Source organism: Fusarium keratoplasticum, chromosome 1 (genome assembly GCF_025433545.1).
Source record: "Fusarium keratoplasticum isolate Fu6.1 chromosome 1, whole genome shotgun sequence".
Classification (NCBI taxonomy): Eukaryota; Fungi; Ascomycota; class Sordariomycetes; order Hypocreales; family Nectriaceae; genus Fusarium; species Fusarium keratoplasticum.
Window position 1 is genome coordinate 548,591 of NC_070529.1, and position 21,642 is coordinate 570,232.

The following is a 21,642-nucleotide window of genomic DNA, read 5'->3' on the forward strand; positions in this document are numbered from 1 at the left end:
TGTGGAGATACGATGTGATCGGCCGCCCTCAACCTCTACTGGGCAAAGCAACAACCACTCAGACGCTGAGAGGTCAAACGCTCGCCCAGCCTCGTATAGCTCTGTTGGGATCCGCGCCCATCCCGCCTTAGCAGCAACCTAATGGGGGAGCTATCGCCAAAAGTGTCTATGCCGACGCTGTCAGCTGAGCTCGCAACCTCCAACCTCCCACCCTCCAAGTCTCAAGCCCCGCGAACGCCATGGCTGCTAAGACACGCCTTGCAACCGTCCAGACCACGAGCTGAAGCGGCCGAACGGCGAGCGAACCCTCCAAAGAAGCTTCCTTGATGTGCATTAGCCTGTCCAGCCCCAGCCCTGCCAGAGATCGCGCATATACTCAGCCTCCCCTCCTCAGCATCCTACTACTACGCCATCATGCACAACGTCTTGTACGTCTACTACCCATCCTCGCACTCTTCGTGTCAATTCCATTGGTGCCCGCTTCGTCACTCTTGTCGGCAACTGGAAAGGTGTGATGTGATGCACCTCGCTCGCTTCAGCTCTGAACGATACGATTCCCTGCTCCGGATCCAGACTATCGAAAGCCCTGTCAACCTTTCACTCGGGAACCCCACGATCACCCAAGATTGCGATGACATCTTGCCCTCTTGCCTCATCGGTCACTGTGTAGAATCTGCCTCGGAAGAGTCGGCCTCGGGAAAGAAGGGTAGGCAGCCATCAGCCAGCCTCCCACCTCCCTGCTTCGACTTGCATCTCAAGATTCTTCGGTCTTGTCTCACGCCAGACCTTTCGACTGTCATCTCCCGTCCCTCCTCTTCTCTAGTCTCTTTCCTAGTCTTCTTGTGTCTTATTACCCCAGGCGCACGTACATTCGCCTTGTTCCTCCATCACCCTCTCTCATTACTTTTGCAATCATGTCTTCAAAGGAGCAAGAAGAGATCCCATTGAACCCCGATACCGACGGAGACCTCTCCTCTGAAACTGACGGCGAATCCTTTCACTATGTCCCACCAAGAAGACGACGTCTTAGCCCGTGCAGATGCTTCGGGTGGGCGCTCGCCTTGACGACACTCATTGTTGTCTCTGGCATTGCGGGGGCTTGGATCTCAATGGCCTTTCTCAACATTGACCAGAATTGTGCTGCCCATACAACTCAATGGTGTAAGTCTGAAATCGCCTCGAACATAAGTTTGACCCTCTCTAACGTTGACTTAGCGCCTCTCCTCGACGACGTTGCGATCACATACAAGACGGTCGAGTTTGATGGCAAGTTTATGAATGAGAACGTCTTTAGAAGGAATGCCTCACCAGAGGTTGATGCTGCATGGGAATCATTAGGTGTTGATGGTATGCCGTCCTTGGAAGTTCTCCTACAATTTCTAACCTGGCTTAGCCCGCCCTGGTGTCATCTCTTACGAGGATGGTATTGCCAGTGGCCTGGATCGCTCCTTTGTCCAGCGCAATCCCAAGTATGGAGGCGGTTTCATCGTGAACGTAGAGGGAATGCATCACCTCCATTGCCTGGTATGGCCCCTTCTGCTTCTAGCAACACGGCAGCAGCTTACAATGACTAGAACCTTGTTCGCAAGTCTCTGTGGTACAACTACGACTACTACAAGAAGATGAAGATGCACGCCTTCAAGAACGACGGCGAGATCTTCCGTCTGCACGTCAGTAAGTCGCACTCACAGCCCTTGCCATCATCAAATGCTAATCAGTTAGCCCACTGCCTTGACACCATCCGCCAAGTCCTCATGTGCAACGTCGACACTGGCGTTCTTGGCCAGGTCTGGACCAACCCCGAGGATCCCACCGCCTTCCCCGACTTCAACACCAAGCACAAGTGCAAGAACTACGACCATGTCAAGGACTGGGCGTTGAAGCTTCAGGTGAGACATGGATTGACGAAATACAGTGATGCGGTACTAATGATGAAGCTGCAGGCTCCTCCGGAGGAAGGGCTACCGGACGACTTTTTGCTCATGCCTGAGCCGGAAGACATTATGAAGTATACTCCTTAATAATGAATGGGCAATGATTCTACGATTTATGGGAGTTTTTGGTCTTGGTAATTCAGTCATGATAGACTACAGCGGTCATTAATGAAGCGGATGGAGGTACTCTCATTTAGATGCATGCCAGATGGCACCACAGTACATACACATACTACCAGGCCCAAAGCCATTCATTATGATATCATATTGGTCATGAGTCTTGAGCGTCAATTCAGCCTGATCGGGTTACGTGTGATGTGATGTGACATTGAAGGATTTGCCATGTCATACAACGCGTTTACCCGGTCCATTGTGATGATTGACGTGAATAACAACGGCCAAGAACACTCAACAACCTTATTCCCTAAAATCTGACATGATCTTCGTTTACCATTTAGGATTTATACTTTATCTAATAAACCTAGAATTCCAAATTGGGTAGCTGTTGAGAAGATGTGATCCGCAAGGCATTTAGGTGCGGCTGAGTTTGGCCACCCTATACCTGAGAATATCAACAGCTATGCAGAGAACAACACTTTTGCGATTGTTCACGGGGCTCACGGGGCTCAAAAGACATAATTTGATCCAGCAATTTAACTTGTTATTGTTATGGTAGAGCCAGGTGAAATGAGTGACTAGTAACTTCCAGTTCCTCCAGGACCGAAGAGAGTGTATCAGACAGCATCTGGACTAGGTCCAACCATGATCCCTCAACCATTCTCAGCTTAAGGTGATACACACTCAAGCCTTGACCTCGGCATCCTGAAGCCGGTGGAAGCCGCCAGACACAGCAACGTCCTTCTGAAGCTTGGCAATGCGCTTCTGGTCTCCGATAGGGTCGCTCGACTCGCCAGAGAGAGCCCACTCGAGGTACGAGTTGGTGTAGTTGGGCTGGAAGCTCTCGTCCAAGACACCGAGACGCTTGCCGTACTTGGTAACCTTGTCCCAGTCGCGCTTGACGTTCTTGAGGTCCTTGCTGAAGTAGGCAAAGCTGCGCTCAAAGATCTTGCGGTTCAGAGCGGTGCCCATGACGGGCTTGAAGTCGACGTACTCGGCCCACGCCGCCTCGGGCTGCGCGAGCACGTAGTCGGTGGCACGCTTGACGGCCCGGAGGAAAGCCTTGACCTTGTCCGGGTTCTCGGCCAGGAAGGTCTCGTTGCCGATGTACAGGATGGTACAGAAGCAGCAGCAGCCGAGCTCGGCGAGCTCGTCAATGCGCAGCATCTGCACGTCGTCCTTGGGACGGCCCTGCGAGGCGAGCCACTCCTCGAGCTCCACCATCTGAACGTTCTCGAGGCCGATGCCGGCGTCGATCTCGCCCTTGATGATGGCCTTGGACACGTTCATGCCGCAGCGGACGGCAGTGTAGTCATCGGGCGTCATGCCGTAGTGAGAGGTGAGCTCGTCGATCTGGATCTTGCCAAACTCGCCCACGTAACCGATCCGCTTGCCCTTGAGCGTGCGGAAGTCGGTAGTGATGCCAGAGTCCTTGAGGTAGACGACGCCGGTGAAGGGCTCATCCAGGAGACTGCCGATGGACTGGACGGGAAAGTTGCGAGCCTTGGCAGCCAGGGTGTGAATCATGGCCTTGAAGCCAAGGTCGACCTTGCCGGTACCGATGATCTCGGTGACATCCTGAGCGAGTTAGCAATGGACATAGTTAAGCCATCAAGACAACATACGCTAGGGTCGTTGGGCTCGAGCAGAGCAACCTTGATACCCTCCTCCTTGAAATATCCCTTGGCCTGGGCCAGGTACAGCGGGGCGTGGTACGGCGTAGCGTGCCTGACTCCTGTTAACTACATGTTCTCATCAACCTGCAGATTAGTCCAGTACCAGTTGGTAAGGAAAGTGATCTTGTCAGTCGACATGTTGAAAGATCAAGCGAGACGCTGCCGGGGTTAGTTTCCCGGTCACACCGGACATGAGGGGAAGGGGGATTCAAAGAAGCATGTCCTTTCGCTGGTATTATCCAGATCAAGTTCGCCGGTATTTCTCAGATTAACTGTCCTGCTCAGCCCGTCCTCAAGCCCAGACGAAGCCGGCGTCCATGTATCAATGGAACATCGGTGACCCGTCTATGTGAACAAGAGGGGAGGAAACAGAGTAGAAACAGTCAAACACCCGGATGCGTTCTTTTTAAACGTTACCTTGATACTTGGTGACCATTGCGAAGGGAGCCATTGCTCCTTCTCTATGCGGTTTTCACATCGTACCGAAAGATATATGTGATAGGAGTCGGTTGAGATTGCAAAAAGGTTCAATTCATAGAACTGAGTTGAAGAAAAACAATTCCAAGTCAAGGAGAGCAGCGGATGTCACGGCTTGATATAGGATTCTCAACAACCCCGCTGAGGGGTTATCGGAATCCCATCGGCCGCTCAACGTCATGACAGTGGACATTGTGCGTGGACATGGTCTATTTCATTGGTTGTTGGTTATCAGCGATGAGGGGAAGTTTGTGAATTGTGAGCAACTTGAGCGGTTAACGGCTCAATTCTACGTAGCAGTGGGGGGCTAACAGCAGTAGGGCGCGAAACGGCCGTATCAGGAGCATTAGATGAGGTCGTGATGGATGGCAAAAGCAATGGTGATGCATAAACAACTTGAAGTCAGCATGCGGCACATCCGTACAAGGAAAACAAGAGTCGTCTTCTGCATAGATACCAGTAGCTTCGGCTCGAGTCGTCAACCCTCGTCCACAGTCTGGCGATTTCTGCACTTTATCTCGCGACCGCAGCTCAACAAGATCGGAACTCGGTTGCAGATTTTAAGTGGGTTCTTCACTTTCTCTGAGCAAGAAAACCCAGTTCGCAGATGATCTGATGCAGAGCGGCTAACAAACAGCAAGACAGGCATCACGAGCATGAACACTCGACGATAGCCGGAAGGGAAAGAGACTGCCGGGTTCCAGCTTCAGAACCCGGCCAATACGAGAACCCAACCATTGATGAATTTCATCAGCCGACGTCCGCCGTCATCCCCGGCGCCTCTGCCACCGCGGCGTCGGCTCCGGAGGCGCGACACGTCCCCCACCTTAGAGACGACAGGGCTGAGTTGAACCTCACAGAACACCCAAGCAGTGTCTCGCGCCCAAAGAGGAGCATTGAGCTTCTAGATGCCTGCCCCGACGAACCTCAATCCATGCTCCTGCAAGGCTCAATTGGCCCGGGGAGACTCCCGGGATGCGAGGCAGAGATTCCCCTGAAAGCGTGGAGCTGAGGACCGTGGGATCTCGGTGTCCCGAACAGGCAATTTGGGGATCCAGACGTCGCGGATGTTTCTCCCGTCGAGTCTCTCGGTGTCGAAAAGCGTAGGTCTTCACGTGGGATGAAGATGAACTGGTTTGTTGTTCTTTTTTGCCCGTTGGAGCCCAATGAGACACGTCGAGACTTGATGTCTAAGACTGTCGGCATAGCCCAAACTGGTCGACCGAGACACCTCGGTGAGTTGAGCTGCTGGATTCCAGCCTCTTCATCCCGCGGGCAGGTCAAGTCTCAGCACGGGGGACCATGTAAGACATGAACCTATCCGCATAGCTTCCCCCAGACGGAGAACCATGACCGGGGGTGACACACGCCCAACCATCCATGGGATGGAAGTCTGTCTCCCTGGGATCCATGCCGACAATGATCTCGCTGGTACGATCGACACGCGAGCACCTTCCAGTAAGGATGCGAAACAATCATTGCCCGCCCACGGGCCGTAGAGGGGAATCAGTTGTGGCGCGATTGAAAGGCGGCAGGTTGGATCTGCGTAGGTAATGCGCTTACATTCTGAGGCCGTCGTCGCGTGCGCGTGCGTTGCGTGTAAGCGGGCGATGACAACGCAGCTGTTGGTGATTCAACGCGCCCCGAACAAACAAAACCGGGGAAAATCCCACCAGTTTCTGAATATAGCAACATCAGAGAAGAATGGAAGTCCAGTCGGGGCAAAGATCAGATCAATTGCCCTAGCATTGAGGCTGATGCCCGAGGCTGAGACGAAACATGTCTCGCTCGTCGTCAGCAAAGTCAGCCTCGACAGCGATGACGTCGGCAAGCCATGCATTCCCCAAGATGGGTGGGAAGTGCACAGGACTGGGTCATCTCGTGACTGTCGGGGATAGCGGAGGGCGAATTGGTAATACCATCGGAACGGGAAGAAGAGACGAGATCCGATCTTGCTAATAAGGGACGGAGTTGCACAACAGCGAGCCCCGGTGTAACAATGAACGAGCCCGTCAAATGTAGCGAACACGGGAGATATCCGAGGGAGCCGTAATTACGCCCCGGTCGGTGGTTCGGTCGTACCCGCTATCCGCCACCGTCCAAGAAACCACCAGATTGAATGACCAGCTGCTTTTGGAGAGCCTCTCCACGGCAACTCCTCCAAGTCGACGCACGCGGCGACGCAGGACAAACACGTCAGTCGCAGTTATGCGCATACAATGCACGTATGTCTACGCCTCGCTTCATACGTGTGTAGCTGTAGTCATCCGTCCCGCCGCAAACGCGCGACTCTACGGCAATTGCCCTTGCCATGTCTTTCCATGGAGGACAAGACTATTCGACGCTATGATGCAGAATGGATCGTCAACCAGGGACGTTGGTCGCGCGAGGTCCCCTCCCGTGGCGGCCGAATCCACCGACCGACTGATGATCAGGGTGGCGGTAGCTTGAGGTACGAGCATTGAGGCAGGGTGACAGAATAACTCCAACACCCCTTCGTTATTGTGAGCTCGTGACACTTGCTCGCTGCAAGACAGGACTTGGAGACGCGAATCATTGGCTAGACTTCGTGGGGTTCTCTACAGGAAAGAAGTATTCCTGGATCAATGTTTTAGATGTCATTCCGAGACAGTCGGGACAGCTGCGTTTCGCCCTGTTTCATGGACGACGTGTGTTGTACGGGAAATGCAGGTCGGGGCATGACAAGATCGACAAAACGGAGGCGACTCTTTCTCCTTTTTCTCTCTTTGTCATCAGGGACCTTGACTGACATCACTTTGTGAATCCTGCGAAATATCCAACAAAGAGAAGCCAGCCAAGCATGATTACTATTCCCAGAGCGAACTGAGCCGTAAGCTTGGCTGGGACTTGAATTACTCACTCTCATCGCCAGCCAGCTTTACCCCTCAGTTAGCTGATGGACGATCAACACACCACCCACGACGAAACGAGCAAGCACCTTCTCCAAAGAGAGCAGGTTGAACGAAGAGCACCAAACAGATGAAAATAGGGTCCTCGGTCGGTGCGTTGCTCACGGCTCACCTATTGGCCTTTATCCCCGTCCCCCGTCGGGACGGGGACAGCAAACGGGGCACACACACCAACCACACCACTGAAAGCAACACCACCAGTCGATCTACACTAAGAGTGTGCCTTGCTTGGTGAGCATCATCTTGGACTGTTGTGACAGACCTGTGGGAACAAGCAAACTCAAAAGGAGGAGCTGATCGTCTTGTAATCCCGAATATCCGCCCGGTCGGCCCTCCAACCTTGCACCGAGGAAGTAAAAAACGCGAGGAAGCGCACACAAAGACGCATGCATGTAAAAGCATAAAAAAAAAGATGTCGGGGACCAAAGAAAAAAAAGAGAGCTGATGCTGTCATTCAGCATTGGCCTCGCCCTTCGATTCGCCGCCTCATCCGGGGACGGTCCCCCCATCAACACCCTTGTTGCCCAGGAAGCCCCCTGCACAACGCATCCGTCATCCAACCCTCCTTTTGGAAGAGCAGTGACTTGAACGGGGAGAGCCCAGCGTGCGGCTCGGGGTCTCCAACATGTGCCCAGACGTCGAGACTGTGGCCCATTTTCGCCCACAGGTCGCGCCGCCCCAGCTGAGCCGCCGGCCAACTGGGACTCGGCCATTTGCGATTATCGCACCGACACCCGGGCCTTTTTTTTTTTTTTCAAGTTTTGTGTGGAATTCATATGTGTGTTTGTTAAGACGGCCGGGAACCTCCCTGCAGGACAAATTGTTGAGACACAGACTCTCGGTCTGACGACTGAAGGTGCTGTTTTGGGTTTCCAGGTAGCCGGGTCGCTGCGTCTCCCAGCGCGGAGGCGGCCGTCGTCCACGTTGTGGGCTTGCTCGACTGAGTCGGTCTTCCAACGACCATCTCGTTTATAAGCTCCTGTGGGCTTTCAGCTAGTACCATAGGAGTTGAACTGGAAAGCTGGCGTTGGTTAGGGCTCGCAGGTTTCAACAAAACTTTCTAGCCAACCCCTCACGCGAGCAGCAAGACTAATGTTAGTTGCCATGTGCAATGACAGATGGTCTTGTGAATAGACTTTTGACCGACTTTACAGCTGCTGCTGTCGAAAAGGTTGCCAAACAGTTTCCGTCAAGGACAATTCGCATCCGTGAATAGATGTCCCTCCCGTAGTCGAGGCTGTCTAGCGCCAGACCCTTCGGGCATCTTGCAGGCCACGTCTGCAGTGCAACCGAGAGAAGCCCTGGGCTTGGCTCTAGCCGGGACGAGTCTAGGTCATCAGATCGAACCCTAGGCCGTACATGTGCAGATTGACAATACCACACGTATTATGTATGTATGCTCAGTAAGAAATGCCAGCTTCATAAGCCGCAACTGGATGGACGTCGAGGATATCTCCGACGGCCGAAGACACAGCGAGTCCGGGCCTCTCGCTTCTCGCTCTGAGTGGAGTTTGTTTAGTGGAGGTACTGGCGAGGTTCCAGGCGGGGGTGCACCGTAAGCCCCCCGGCGCACATGGCTTCTGCCCGACACGGCTTAGTTTGTTGAGCTCTTCCTTTTATTGACTAGCTCGCTCCTAGCCGATCCAATCACTCAATATGCCCGTCATCTTCCTCCGCTGCTCGTCTTTATTTTGTCTCTCGGCCTCTTCCATGTCCCTCACCACTTTTTTCTCTCGACCCTTGGCCATCAACTTGGTTGGCTAAACACACTCCTCTCTCTCTATTCATCCACCTCCCCATTTCTTCCTCTGCTCTGCCCTGTCCTAGTCGGTCCTGTCTCTCCAGTCTCTCCGCTCCGCCCGCTTCCAACAACGCCGGGACTTCCTGGTCCTGGTACATCACATCCGGCAGACCCTTGCTGCGACCTACTTACGCTTGTGCCTCTGCTGCCTCTCTTACCTACTCCCGGACCTTTCAAACATCGTCCTTCTCGCCCCATTCTTCCCATTCCACCACCTTCGTCTTCTCTCGCCTTGTCCCTTCTCCTTCACCGAGCTCTGACGCTTGTCGGGACATTCTACTGGGATCCCCCACGCTTCTGACTACTTCCTCTCCTGTTCTCCCCCCAGAAGCTGCACAGGTTGCCGGTTCAGCTCACTGTCGCCAAGATGAATCCCACCACCTTGTAGCCTCTGCTTCCCACGCGCGAGCATTTGGGTCCTAGGTGCTTCTTGGACTAAAAGAACCACGATTCCGGCTTCCTCTCGACCCAATTCTTCTCTTCACGATAGCCTCGCTCCGACTCCTCAACGAGCCTCACCTCCTCTACTTTACAAGTTCACGACTTGATACTAGGCTTCCTCACCTAGTCATCCGACATCCCTCTTACCTTCGATCTCCTATACCGAATGTCAGGAGTATCCAACATCGAGCGCATGGATCGCACACCACTCGATATGACTTCGAAGCGTAGTTCACGAGTATTCGTGGACGACGAATCTACATCTAGTCATGAGAAGCAGCAAAAGATCAACACACCATTCCGATCGAGCTCTCGCAACTCCGCCAAGGAGGACAATATGCAAGCCAAGGAAACCGAGGACGGTCTCACAAATGGAGTCTCCATCCGCGATGCTATAAATATTGCCCGCCCCCAGAGCGTCTCCGCTATTAGCGTCAAGAGCTCTGTCTCAACAGTATCGAGTGAATCGAGTGGTCAGTCGCAGCCATCACCAGCCGATCGAGTCATTGCTGACCTCATCCCAGTCTCATCCGTGTCGACTTACCAGTCGCAAAATACCGAGCACCCACCTGCACCTCTCAATGGCCGACCTCACAACTTTGGTGTCGTCGTTCCTGGTGTCTATCGAAGCAGCTTCCCCAAGTCTCATGACTTTGACTACATCAAGGGATTGAAGCTCAAGACGATTGTGTAAGTGCCCTTGCTTTATCATCCAATACTCTAGCTAACCTGTCGCAGCTCCCTCGTCAAAAAGGAAGAGTTTGATCATGACCTCGAGATGTTTGTCGCTCAGGAAGGCATCCGACAGGTGGTTTTTAACATGAAGGGCACCAAGAAGGAGGCCATCCCCCTCAAGACGATGAAGTCGATTCTCAGCATCGTTCTCAACAAGGAGAACTACCCTCTCCTGATCCACTGCAACCATGGCAAGCACCGAACTGGATGCGTCGTCGGAGTTGTCCGAAAGGTTGCCGGTTGGGATGTTGAGAGCGTCGTCGCCGAGTACAAGAGCTACGCCGAACCCAAGTCACGCGAATGCGACATCGAGTATCTCAGCTCTTTTCAAACCTCGACTCTTTGCGCCTTAAATAACCTAGGGCCTAAGTACACCCGCTCCCAGATGACCACATTTTTTCGAACCCTCACATTTTCCACCTTCGTCCTCCTGCTCTGGCTTTTGTCCGGGACAAAGCTGAGCACCGCCGCCTCAAGGCCCGACCACCTTCTCTTGTAGAAGGATGACCCGTCCCAGGAGTGGCATTGATTCCACACTCTCGCAAACGACCACAGCTGCTTTGGCCGATACCACAACAGGACACTTAACGACATCCTCGTGTCCATCGATAATTCTCACCCTTTTCCTTGCACAACTTACGACCCCTCGATTCCCCAAGGACACGACGCACGAGATGTCGAGTACCTGCAACAACAGCACGCTCAAGCTTTAAATGACCCAAAAGTTTGACACCGAGATGATCAAGTCCTCACTGGCTTGAGGATTCACATTTTGACGACTCGCAACATGCACTTTTTTACGGGACGGCCGTATGGGTTTTTGGAGACGCATCAAGGGCTGAGACCGTCTCCCGGATTGGCGTTTTATTTTCAAAGAGGTGATGGGGCAGCGTGATGCCCGCTTGAGGAAACCAGTTACTTCTTTTCTTGATTTCAGTCTTTTTTGTCAGTGGATAGTGAGGTGTTCAAGGAGAAAGGGGCCATTGGAATACAGCGTTGAAACTGTAGCATTAGAGCCAATCTTGATACCTGGAAAACAAGGCGTTGGGTGAAGTTGGCAGCGACTACGAAAACAAAAAAAAAGGAGGCTGTGACTAGGTTAGAACACGTGTAACAATATCTTGTATCAAGCAACACCATGTTTCAATTTGTGCGGTCTGTTTCACTTGGCGTGAGTGTAGATCTTCAACGGTGTGCAGTGCGTACGGAGCCAATCACGTCTGACCAAGATGAGGCCTGCTTGAGGCCGCTTGACATCGGGAAGCTACCGACTATGGCTGCACTATCATTCCTAGCGCGCCGCGAGGTGATGGACGGCGTCAGTCGGGAACGGCGGCTATCGCGGCCGAGTGGGAGGATGTTGGATCAGACAGTGGCCCTGAACCTTGTTGAGGCTGGAAGAGGGCCGTTGACAGATGGACACCCTTTCACTTTAGCTATCCATCTTATCAATCAAGTCTGAGGATAGACATCCCTGTGAAAATGGTTGACAGGCTTCTCGCTGCCTCTATGCTTCTTCCATGTCGAGTATTCGTCAACAGAGCCCGCAAAAAGTGTGACATGGACGACGATCAATCTCGGTTTGAGTAATAAACGACTCTCAACCGCGCTAGTTATTGACCGCAACGTGACGTTTGAAGATGACTTAAGACGTGGGGGAAACGATAGGTCGTCCATCGTTCGCCTTACAATAAAACGTCCTGCCTCGTCCCGTGCCGACGTAACCGTAGATGCAGGTTGGTTCAACTGAGGCATTTTCCTAGTGACTGCAGCTTAGTTGGGGTTCGTCTTGATACCTGCATCAAGGACACATAATAGGGGGTGCTTGTTAGTGGGACTGTCGTCTGTCATATCTATGTGTCGTCGATGTTGGTCTACATACATGGAAGCAGGCATCGTAATGCTGATGAGAGCTGGCATCGAGTTAAATGGCAATCGAGCGTATGTAAAGCTTTCGGTAGTTGTTCAATGAGTGCTTATTGTACTATCTCGACCTCTCGCGGGTGTCATGTAGTTTACTTACCTAGAGTAGCAGGATCCTGCGCAGTGAGGGGGCACAGGAATAAGCACAATCCACACGGTATCGAATGCCGACCAACATGATGCAAGGTCTGATACATTCTTTTATGAAGCTCGCTTCGCCGTAGATGCATTTTTATGTCCTCATTGACGTTCTCGTGATTATTATGATATGCCTAACTACTTAGCCTGTGCTCGTGCGAGTTAAGAGTTGCTGACCTATACAGGCAAGAGTGAAGATCACTGAACGGAAAATACATAGTGGAGTATGAGACAATTGGTTTGATTGATTAAGCATAAATCTTCTTGGCTAGCCCATCTGTCTTCGTTGTGATGACTATAGTACAGAGTACACTCTGCTAAATGAGACCTTGTGAGAACAACCCCTCGTAATCACTGTGTCTTCACGGTTCAAATTTTATGAGTATGTTATTCATCTTGTCATGAAGGCAGGGGTATATCTATGGGATACTGGCCAATCTTGTTACTTGACGAATAGCTCTGCCTCACTGCGAGAAACCCGCTGGGCCAGCCTCGAACTTGGATTACGCTCTCATAGTTCAGGTCCGCTATTGAACGGGAACCAGTAATCTGTATTTGGTTGGAATTTCCTCCCAACTCATACATGTCTGTCTTTGGCTCCGCCCTGGTCTTTCATCCTTGACTCCAAATGCCCATTCCTCGTGCCCGCTATCATACAGCATCCATATCATACACATCATACCAAGAGCCTCTAATCCTTGTTCCCCCAACGGTTCCGCTTCACCCTCTCCTCTGCATCCCTCTCAAAGTCGCCATTAAAGTACACCCACCCCCCGGCGATGCAGTTCGCGGTGCCAAGGCCAACGGCTGTGCCGCGCACTATGCCTCGGATCGAGAAACGTCCGCGAAAGGGCTGACGACGACGCAGCGCCAGCAGCGCGTAGAGGCCCGACCAGGCAGCAGTGAGTCCAGCGCTGCCCGTCGGGTAGCCGGACAGGTTGAGGTAGGAGGAGAAGAGGAGGGGAGGGGTGAAGATGAAGAGGGGGAGGGATGGGGGACGGGCGTGGAGGGCGGTGACTAGAGTTGCGAGGAGAGAGGGAGGCAGTGAGGCAGCTGAGATATGGTTAGTTCATTTGCGGTTAATAGTATATATGTGTGAGATTGAGTAGAAAGCACATGAGAGTGAGATCAAGTGAGCCATGCAGTGAGAATGACGAGATAAAAGGGCACGTATATCGAGTGATTACTTACATCCCCAGTCGTTAAGATAGTCCAGCACGGACTTGGACTTTCCAGACTCTTGACTAGCCATGATTTCAGTCTCTTGGGTGGAGCGTGGCCGTCGCAATTGTAATCAATCAATTCGTCTTCAAAGGTCGTGATGCTCTCAAAAGATTTGTCGGATACAGCCGCCGATGACCCAGCTACCCCTGTCGCGGTGTGACGTCGTCGGCCTGATGACTAAGCTGGTGCCTTCCAGGGCTGAGTCACCTGCCTGGCCCGTCCACCTATCGACTTACAACAAGTCAACAACTTCAACTATGGCCTCGTCAGCCTACGGGGTCAAGAAGGATTCAAACGCCGCATCAAAAGTTCCCCACGGAGAAAGGTCATTCTTCTTTTTTTCCTCGTATATCAGATCCTCTGCGACGTTGCAGACGCCAAACTGCTACTTCAAAATGTATTAACATGGGTTTCAGCTGGGAGGGATGAGGGCCTTGGCTATAGCTCCGCCACAGTCGAAAAGGGCAAGGTCATGCAGCGACGGGCAACGTCGAGAGAGGGAAAACATTCGATAATTGTCGACTAATGAATGCGCCTTGCCATCAAAGAAGACGATGGTCGGTCCAGACCTCTATGTAAGTCAAGAAGACGTTGAAATAGGAAAACCAAGAGAAAATCTAACAGGGTAAAAAACAGGATTAAGGGGTATAATGTTGCGAAGAGGGAATAGTCGTACACCTCCTTCCACCTCCAACTTCTCATGTCATGATCTCATAACGAAACACTTAGCACTGCCACTGCAAGTCGTCTAGTGCCCTTGGTAGTACCGGGGGTCTTGGGCATAGTCGCCCTGGTCGTACTGACCCCAGTCCTCGCCCGAGTAGCCCTGCTGCCCGTATGCTGCGGCATAGGCTGCCGGATCCCACTGCTGGTAGCTCCCGTCAAAGTTCTGTGCATACTGACCCGCCGAGGGCCCAGCCGTGGCGTAGCCCGCTCCGTGGTCGGCCCCGGATGACAGCATGCTCAGATCGAAGCCGTCCTCGGGGCCGAGCGTGGAGAAGTCGAATTGACCCAGCACTCCGTCACCCTCCTCGGCTGAAGCTGCAGCTCGGGAAGAACCGCTGTGGTGCTTCCCTGACCGCTTTGATGAGCTGCCTCCTCGCTTGGAGCTGGAGCTTGAAGGACTGTCACCCTCTGCAGACTTGCGGCTGCTCTTCCCCCGGCGTGATGACTTGGAACCGGAGCGAGTATATTCGCAGCGAAGGTTGTTGTTGCGGCATCTTTCGCAGCCGTTCTTGTCTCCACTGCAACGGAGCTGTGTTGAACATGTTGTTAGCATGCTTTACTTGCAGTTGGACGGGTCGACCACATCTGCGGCCTGGTGTTCGTGGCCTGGCGCATAGAGGCGCTCCACTAGTCAGACCTGTCTCCGCAGACGTACCTTTTTCTCATGACATCTATCGCAGGCCTGGTGGGAACTGGAGCGGGCCGTGACGGGGTCGAAGCCGTTCCGGACACTCTGGACCTCGTCGGTCTCAGGATCGTACTTCCAAGTTCCAAACATTGCTGACTGCGTTTGGAGGTTTCGGTGTATGAGTCTTTTGGTATATGACCCTTGAACGCAAAAGAGTAAGGATGATAGGTATCAACACAGCTAGTGTGCAAAAAAGGTGGATAGTGTAAACCGGGGAAAACTGTATAAGCCGAGTTCTTGCCTATTGCTCGTTGGGACTTTGGTTGTTTTCTGCCTGAGAGCAAGCTTCCCCGTGGCGTTTTTAAAGCAGATTCATCTGGCCTCGTCCCCATGACTGTCATGTAGGCAACAACGGGCATCCAACGATGTTGAGAGGACCCTCGGCGAGACTTCAAGACCCCATCTACGCGCCGAGCCGCACTGCCCAGGCTCCCGCCCATGGATGGTGTCCATCATGGCACCGGGACCCCTGTCATCACTTCCGATCTATGGGGTCCTGACTCTCCACATCCCGCCGGGCCATGATTCTCCGGGCAAGCAAACACAGCTTCTTGCTTTCCCTTTTTAGACACCCCCTCGCGAGGCTGCCTGTTGATAGATGAAGTCAAATTCCTTCAGGACATGCTGAGTAGTAGGACATCTACTCGAGTTCCCATCATGAAGGGGTCCGTGCCGTGGGGGAGTTCGGGAGCACCCCGGTGACATGAGTGGTCCAACTCCACCTTTGCCTGGAGGAGGCTGGGATATACACCATCAAGAGAGTAACCAACATATGGGACTAACTATTCGAGACTTCTTTTTTGCCCGGGGCTGTGTAATGAAAATCGTCAAGATGGTATTGGATGAGGGGGTGGTGTAAGTGGGAGGTTATAGTGCCTTGCCAGGGTTATAACAGTCAGCAACAGGGCTTGTACCTATTCATCCATTCATACAGTTTATACAAGATCATCTGCAGCATAGTAACATCTCCCAACCCTCTGGACGTGCCTTGCATTCCTCCTTCCCGCAAGCAAGATCTACGGCACCATGATGTTGGAGGTGTGTGTGTGTGTGTGTGAGCGCCGGTAGGGATTACCACGGTAATTACACACAGCGGGCAGACTGTTGGTCGGAGAGACCAGATTTTTAGGCAAAAGCCTCCACTCCTTGCCGGCTACCGATCCCTGGGGACGTCATAACCCTATCTATCATGTCATTCTGAACCGAGGGAGAAAAGCTGACTCACTCGGATCGAGGGACTTTTTAATATGAAACTAGGTATTTTTATTCCTGGTCTCAGCGGTTGGGTGTCCTTGACGGTGGAACTCTGTTTAAGTGGTTGCATATCAGAACAGGCAGGGAGGGGCACGTGAACAGGCTGTCAAGGGTTGTCTCCGGTGAGTCGATGGGGGTGGCAGAGTCTCTTGTCTTCTCTCTTCAACGCTTCATTGACGCCCGACTATATTCAGCCTCGTGCGGCACATATTCCCAGTGGTGGGACCCCAAACGGTGGTGGTGTGCATTTAGGCAGATTGTGGAGGCTATGAAGTCTGTGATGCTTCGATTCGGCATCACAGGATAGACATGGAGGTAACGTCAAAGCAAGCATCTCGTATATGGATCTAGGATTGCTCTCTATTAACCAACAGAACTTCATACAGGGTCACCCTTTCCCTCCTGTCACTTCCTCCGCCTTGGGTATCACTCGATACAAGCCTCACCCGCCGGCGGGGGGCCTCAACTCTTCCCACAAGGAAGACTCACACGCCTATCCTATGCCCAGTGCACCTGCTTCTTGTCCTTGACTTCAAGGTAGTCTGCGTGCCGCAGCAGCTCCTGCATCGGGATTCCGCTCCCGAGTCGCTCCGTCTGCCCGTTACCCCAGTGGACAATAACCTTGGCGCGGCGCCCGTCGGGTACCAAGAAGGCTTCGACACTTGCGCTGGTCGAGTGCTGGTTGAGGGAGATGGGGTAGAAGCGGCCGTACTCTCGGTTCAGCGAGCCGCTTGACTTATCCACGACGTCGACGAGGTACCTGCCCTGTGAATTTCGGCGCTTGCGTGAGAAGTTCGGCAGGCTGTTGGTACTGCTTCTGCTGTGGCTGTTGTTGTAGTCGTGGTTGTGGTAGTGGTTGTTATGGTTGTTGCGATTATCACTGCTACGATAACGGGATGAGCTTGATCGCTGATGTCCGTTAGACGAAGGCCGCGCCGAAGACCGCGAGTTGGGCGTCTCCTGGTATCGATGCCCATGACCTCCCGATATGCTCGTAGGATGCGGGCAACAGTTACAGCCACACTTTGTCGGATCCATGGTCCGGTACTGACCTTGCGCCTCCAGGGGCAAGATGTAAGTGCCGTATGTTGAGCGCGGAGTCCGTGGCGCCTCACGGCCGTGGGGAACCCTGTTCCCTTCGGATCTCCTCGACTCCGGGAAGGGGCTTGGCTGCCGGAAGGAGGAACGGCCGTCGTGGGATCGGGCACCGCGCTGGTGACGATGACTCCTTGAGCCCGAGTTGCTGCCCGAATAGCTCCCCGGTGACTGGGGGTGGGAGTTGTAGGCGGAACGAGAGTAAGGCATTTTCAAATCAGTTTCGGTCTACACTAACCCGCGTTGTCTTGTGTTTGTGGTTTGGTAGAACGGCTGAGCGAGTCTTGGGACTGTTGATTGACTTGGTGTTCATATTCAGTTCACCAAGAAGATCTCTCGAGATATATGATCTTGTGACTCTCTGTCGACTTGCGTTGAGTTGGCCAGGCGCAATTATGAGACTCAAAGACGCTGCATGCAACTCAAAGGAGCTTCGAAGCCCTACGAGCTCTAGGACCAGAGGTTGAGCCATATCCAACTCAGCCCACCTGTCCCTGCATATGGACTTGGTCGGAGCTCAGAGACGACGTCTGCGACAATGAACACCATTGTATGTTCAGTAGGACTGTGAAAGAGAATACAATGGTGTTCAGCGACATTATAAGGGAGAAGGCCACCTCCCTTGGTGCGATGATGCCACAGGATTTAACTAGTTGAGGCTTCAAAGAGAGCCAATTCTTTGTCCAACACTTGTTGGCCTCTCATGTTGAGAGTAAAAACAAAGACGGGCGGAGTTTTGTAATTTTATCATTGTCCATCTATCAACTCAGTAACCGAGCTTTCAATCAAAGAAATGGGCCCGAGAATACGAAGATGGCAGGTCGACATGAATCAATCTCACGATGGAAGAGGTAGGAAGATGAAAGAAAGAATGGCGCCATAGCCCGAGCCAAGACGCGTAGTTGGGGTCAAGGTTCCATCGCTATCGGGGGTTCATCAGCGCCCGAGAGCTTCAGTGGGTTTCCAGTGGCTTAGAGCAAGACCAACAGCGGGTTCGTCCCCGGAATAACCAATCCTGCCGGCGCAAAGCACCTGAAGAAGGAAGGAGATTTTCCCCACAGTGGGTGGGCATTGGCTAAAGGGGCTAGGGTGCGTGCGTGCGGCGGGAGAAGCCACCAGACTGGGGGCGACTTCCAAAAGGCCAGCAAAGACAATACCATTGAACCCCGACTCGTCTTCCTCCTCCCGTCCATCCCGCACCGCAAACTTTCCTTCCTTTCCTCTTCACACCACGCGTTGGGTTTCTTCTTCTATTTTCTCCTTCATTACTTGGGAATTCCTTTGATAACCGGCAAAATGGCTCTCTCTCCTCAGATGTAAGTTGTCCACACGCGACAGCCCGTCGCGCAAATGTCTTGGTGGCGCAACTGCGCAGCTTGAACCGAGGGGGAACCGCCAATGCTAACTTTTTCGCGATAGCACCAACCTGATCATCATCCTGGGTATGATGCAGGTCTCGAAGCGCGTCCCCTTCGATGATCCTTTCGTGCTCAACGTTGTCCGAGCCATCTACCTCGCCAGCAACGTTCTCATTGCCGGTCTCTATTTCTTCACCCAGCTCAAGATCAACAAGAAGAAGGGTACGACGACCCCTCAACTCCCCACGAAGCCATTCCAAACGATTCGGTACTAACATAAGCTTCTCCAGATCTGACGACCCTCAAGTATGTTGAGCCTGCTCCCATGGGCTCCTCCGAGGAGGGCAAGCTCGTCACCACCACCATCCACGCCTACGACAACCAGCAGATCCGCACCGCCTTCCGCGGCCAGGCCATGGGTATCGCCATGATGGCTTTCATGCACGTGTACCTCAAGTACACCAACCCCCTGCTCATCCAGAGCATCATCCCCGTCAAGAGCGCCCTCGAGAGCAACATTGTCAAGATCCACATCTTTGGCCAGCCCGCTGCCGGCGACCTCAAGCGCCCCTTCAAGCAGCCCCAGGGCTTCATGAGCGCCATGCAGGGTGGCCCTGCCCAGAGCGACAAGAAGGCTGTCGAGGCCGCCGAGCGTGCTGGCCGTGGTGGCGCCAAGGAGGAGTAAAGTGGACGGCCTTTGGAAGGATTGCTTGGGCATAGAAGCCTCTGTAGTCTTTGTATACCAAGGCTCTTGTATCCGGGTTTTTTTGTAGACCTTGGTTGTATCACTAAATAATATGAGCAACATGGTTGTCACGATTAGTGCGCAAGGGTAATCTGTTCAAGGTGAACTGGCGATTTGGTCAAACCGCCCTGGTAATGGCAAAGGTGTACATGGATTTCTTGGAGATAGATTCCGGGATGAAAAACCGTGTATAGGAACATGAATCTCTATTGCGAAATCTCTGTATATGAGCGTCAGCATGGGAAACTTGCCTTGCGCTGAAGGCATCAAATTCACCCCTCGGTCACGTTTTCTCGCGTTAATTGGTGACATAACCGGGGTATCTAGATCGCGATGGTGCCCCTCCGCCACTGGCACTTTCACATTTGTCATAGTCGATGGCTGCATTCTCTTGATTCTTCCCTTTCGCTTCTGTGTTTTTGATCAAGCCAAAACCCTGTGGTAATTGTGCGATTCTCTTCCGACTCTGCCTCCCTATCAATATCGGCCGTCATGGGGCGTCCATCCACTCCACCCCGATCGACAAAGCCTGCACCGGCCGTCTCGCCGCCCACGCCTGAAGTCACAAAGCGAATAGTAGGCTATATCCAGGATGTTCGGCTCATTACGCTCGGCTCTCTAACCACCGTGTTTAGGAAGAAAGCCGACTCCGTGCAAAGGCGATCCGAGACCAGCGAGAGGCAGAACTGCGAGCATCCGGCAATGCGCCCGAAATACCGAAAAGCTCTGGTGGCTTCGTTCCAACAGAGGATGTCCACATTTCGAAAACTGCCAACGGAAAACGGCCATACAGCTCGATATCAGCGGGCGATTCTTCTAAGGGAACGAATCGCGATGGACGGAACAAGGGCGACGAGGAGGCGTTACGGCCAGCACGCAAGTTCACCAAGTTTGTCGATTACAACATGAGCGCCATGACGGACACGAAAGGTGGTTTCTTGACGACCGAAGACGACCCTCACAATTATGCCCTTGGTGGCAAGAAGCCAGGGCAGGCAGATGACGAGCAACGGCCGAAGCACATGAGCGTTCAAGAATGGGAGAGGCTACAGGTAATTCGCAACCTAAAGAGGCTCAAGGCAGGGCCTTTTGAGCCCGGATTGAGCGTTCTTGATGACGAGGAGAAACGAAAGAGGTGCCAGGATTGCAAGAGCTTGGAGATTGACTTTGTGTGGGAAGAGGTGTTTCACATCTGCGTCTGCAACAAGTGCAAGGAAAAGTATCCAGAAAAGTACTCGTTGTTGACGAAGACGGAGTGCAAGGAGGACTATCTTCTTACAGATCGTGAGTCTTGTCTGGGAAGCATTTTGGGTTATGCATCACTAATACAGTACAGCCGAGCTACGAGATCCCGAATTACTACCTCATCTTTCCAAGCCAAACCCCCACAAGTCACATTGGCACGACATGATGCTCTTCCTCCGGTGTCAAGTAGAAGAGTACGCTATCAAAACCAAATGGGGTTCCGCAGAGGCCTTAGATGCCGAGTATGAGCGGCGTGAGACGCAAAAGAAGGCCCGCAAGGAGGCCAAGTTCAAGGAGAAGCTGATGGATCTCAAGCGCAAGACGCGGACAGATGCGTTCCGCAGACAGGCTGGCACACTGAGCAAGTCAGGGGCGAGCAAGTTTGGAGATGCGATAGGGGGTGGCAAGCATGTTCACGAGTGGGGGAGAACGGTGGAGAATGAGGATGGGATGACGGTCAAGACGTGTGTTGAATGTGGAATGGAGGTGGAAGAGTTGGAGTTTTAGTGCTTCGAGTTGGCTTGGGTTGGCGTTGGCAGAGGTTTTGGTGGTTAGGGGATCGGGGATCGGGGTCATATTTGCTCGATGCGTTAGCTCCAGGAGTTTGGGCGTGTTTCGATTTGATCTTTCGATTTGAGATTAGCGATCGCTCAGATCATATTGTCTGAGTGTTGGTCGCCCACTGTCTGAGCTGGCAGATGGTAGAACATTATGGTTGTTAATAAGCTGTGAACGCGACTGTAAGGCAAAACAATATTTTGTCAGCTCACAAAACGTCCCCGTATTCTCTACATTCTCCGCTTCTTATCACAAATAGATTGGCTGTTTGATTTGTCACTTCCCCTTGGAATCATGTTGGTTGGCGTCTCTGGTCTCAATCACATCTCCTCTTCCAGGGGTCCTCCCAAAAAGTTGATGCCTGACAGCCTCACGGGCAGCTCAACCGACCGTGATTGGTCGAAATTTCAGCGGCAAAGCGTCAAGCCAGAGAAGGCGCGGCACCAACTGGCGGCAGGGAAGTACAGGGCAGCACACGGGACGGACAGCACAGCACAGCACAGCAGACTGCACCTCCAAACCAAACACCTGGGCTGGACTGGAAGCTTTTTTCCCACGCAGCACACGCCTCCCAGGT

At 52.9% G+C, this 21,642-nt stretch overlaps 8 protein-coding genes across 8 annotated transcripts; 4 read left to right on the top strand and 4 right to left on the bottom strand.

The window, feature by feature from the left end:
• Nucleotides 1-914: 914 nt before the first annotated feature.
• On the top strand, nt 915-2,021 carry NCS57_00017800 (uncharacterized protein; the record flags this gene model as incomplete). The annotated part of the gene is made up of 6 exons (XM_053050267.1): nt 915-1,161; nt 1,216-1,347; nt 1,394-1,524; nt 1,575-1,674; nt 1,723-1,889; nt 1,944-2,021. The coding sequence occupies 6 exons, from the start codon at nt 915-917 to the stop codon at nt 2,019-2,021; spliced, it is 855 nt and encodes a 284-aa protein (XP_052918782.1).
• A 714-nt stretch (nt 2,022-2,735) lies between these two features.
• Nucleotides 2,736-3,865, bottom strand: NCS57_00017900 (4-amino-5-hydroxymethyl-2-methylpyrimidine phosphate synthase; the record flags this gene model as incomplete). Its single annotated transcript, XM_053050268.1, has 3 exons — nt 2,736-3,629; nt 3,677-3,779; nt 3,831-3,865. 3 exons carry the CDS (start codon nt 3,863-3,865, stop codon nt 2,736-2,738), a joined length of 1,032 nt encoding a protein of 343 aa, XP_052918783.1.
• Nucleotides 3,866-9,542: 5,677 nt separating this feature from the next.
• NCS57_00018000 (uncharacterized protein) lies at nt 9,543-10,610 on the top strand (the record flags this gene model as incomplete). The annotated part of the gene is made up of 3 exons (XM_053050269.1): nt 9,543-9,849; nt 9,901-10,066; nt 10,115-10,610. The coding sequence occupies 3 exons, from the start codon at nt 9,543-9,545 to the stop codon at nt 10,608-10,610; spliced, it is 969 nt and encodes a 322-aa protein (XP_052918784.1).
• Nucleotides 10,611-12,863: 2,253 nt separating this feature from the next.
• NCS57_00018100 (uncharacterized protein) lies at nt 12,864-13,424 on the bottom strand (the record flags this gene model as incomplete). Its single annotated transcript, XM_053050270.1, has 2 exons — nt 12,864-13,225; nt 13,364-13,424. The coding sequence occupies 2 exons, from the start codon at nt 13,422-13,424 to the stop codon at nt 12,864-12,866; spliced, it is 423 nt and encodes a 140-aa protein (XP_052918785.1).
• Nucleotides 13,425-14,144: 720 nt separating this feature from the next.
• Nucleotides 14,145-14,900, bottom strand: NCS57_00018200 (Zn(2)-C6 fungal-type domain-containing protein; the record flags this gene model as incomplete). Its single annotated transcript, XM_053050271.1, has 2 exons — nt 14,145-14,651; nt 14,778-14,900. The coding sequence occupies 2 exons, from the start codon at nt 14,898-14,900 to the stop codon at nt 14,145-14,147; spliced, it is 630 nt and encodes a 209-aa protein (XP_052918786.1).
• Nucleotides 14,901-16,562: 1,662 nt separating this feature from the next.
• Nucleotides 16,563-17,369, bottom strand: NCS57_00018300 (uncharacterized protein; the record flags this gene model as incomplete). Its single annotated transcript, XM_053050272.1, has 1 exon — nt 16,563-17,369. One exon carries the CDS (start codon nt 17,367-17,369, stop codon nt 16,563-16,565), a length of 807 nt encoding a protein of 268 aa, XP_052918787.1.
• Nucleotides 17,370-18,347: 978 nt separating this feature from the next.
• NCS57_00018400 (uncharacterized protein) lies at nt 18,348-19,202 on the top strand (the record flags this gene model as incomplete). Its single annotated transcript, XM_053050273.1, has 3 exons — nt 18,348-18,475; nt 18,579-18,739; nt 18,808-19,202. Exons 1-3 carry the CDS (start codon nt 18,456-18,458, stop codon nt 19,200-19,202), a joined length of 576 nt encoding a protein of 191 aa, XP_052918788.1. The 5' UTR covers nt 18,348-18,455.
• A 552-nt stretch (nt 19,203-19,754) lies between these two features.
• On the top strand, nt 19,755-21,014 carry NCS57_00018500 (XPA-C domain-containing protein; the record flags this gene model as incomplete). The annotated part of the gene is made up of 3 exons (XM_053050274.1): nt 19,755-19,838; nt 19,898-20,546; nt 20,599-21,014. 3 exons carry the CDS (start codon nt 19,755-19,757, stop codon nt 21,012-21,014), a joined length of 1,149 nt encoding a protein of 382 aa, XP_052918789.1.
• Nucleotides 21,015-21,642: the final 628 nt, after the last annotated feature.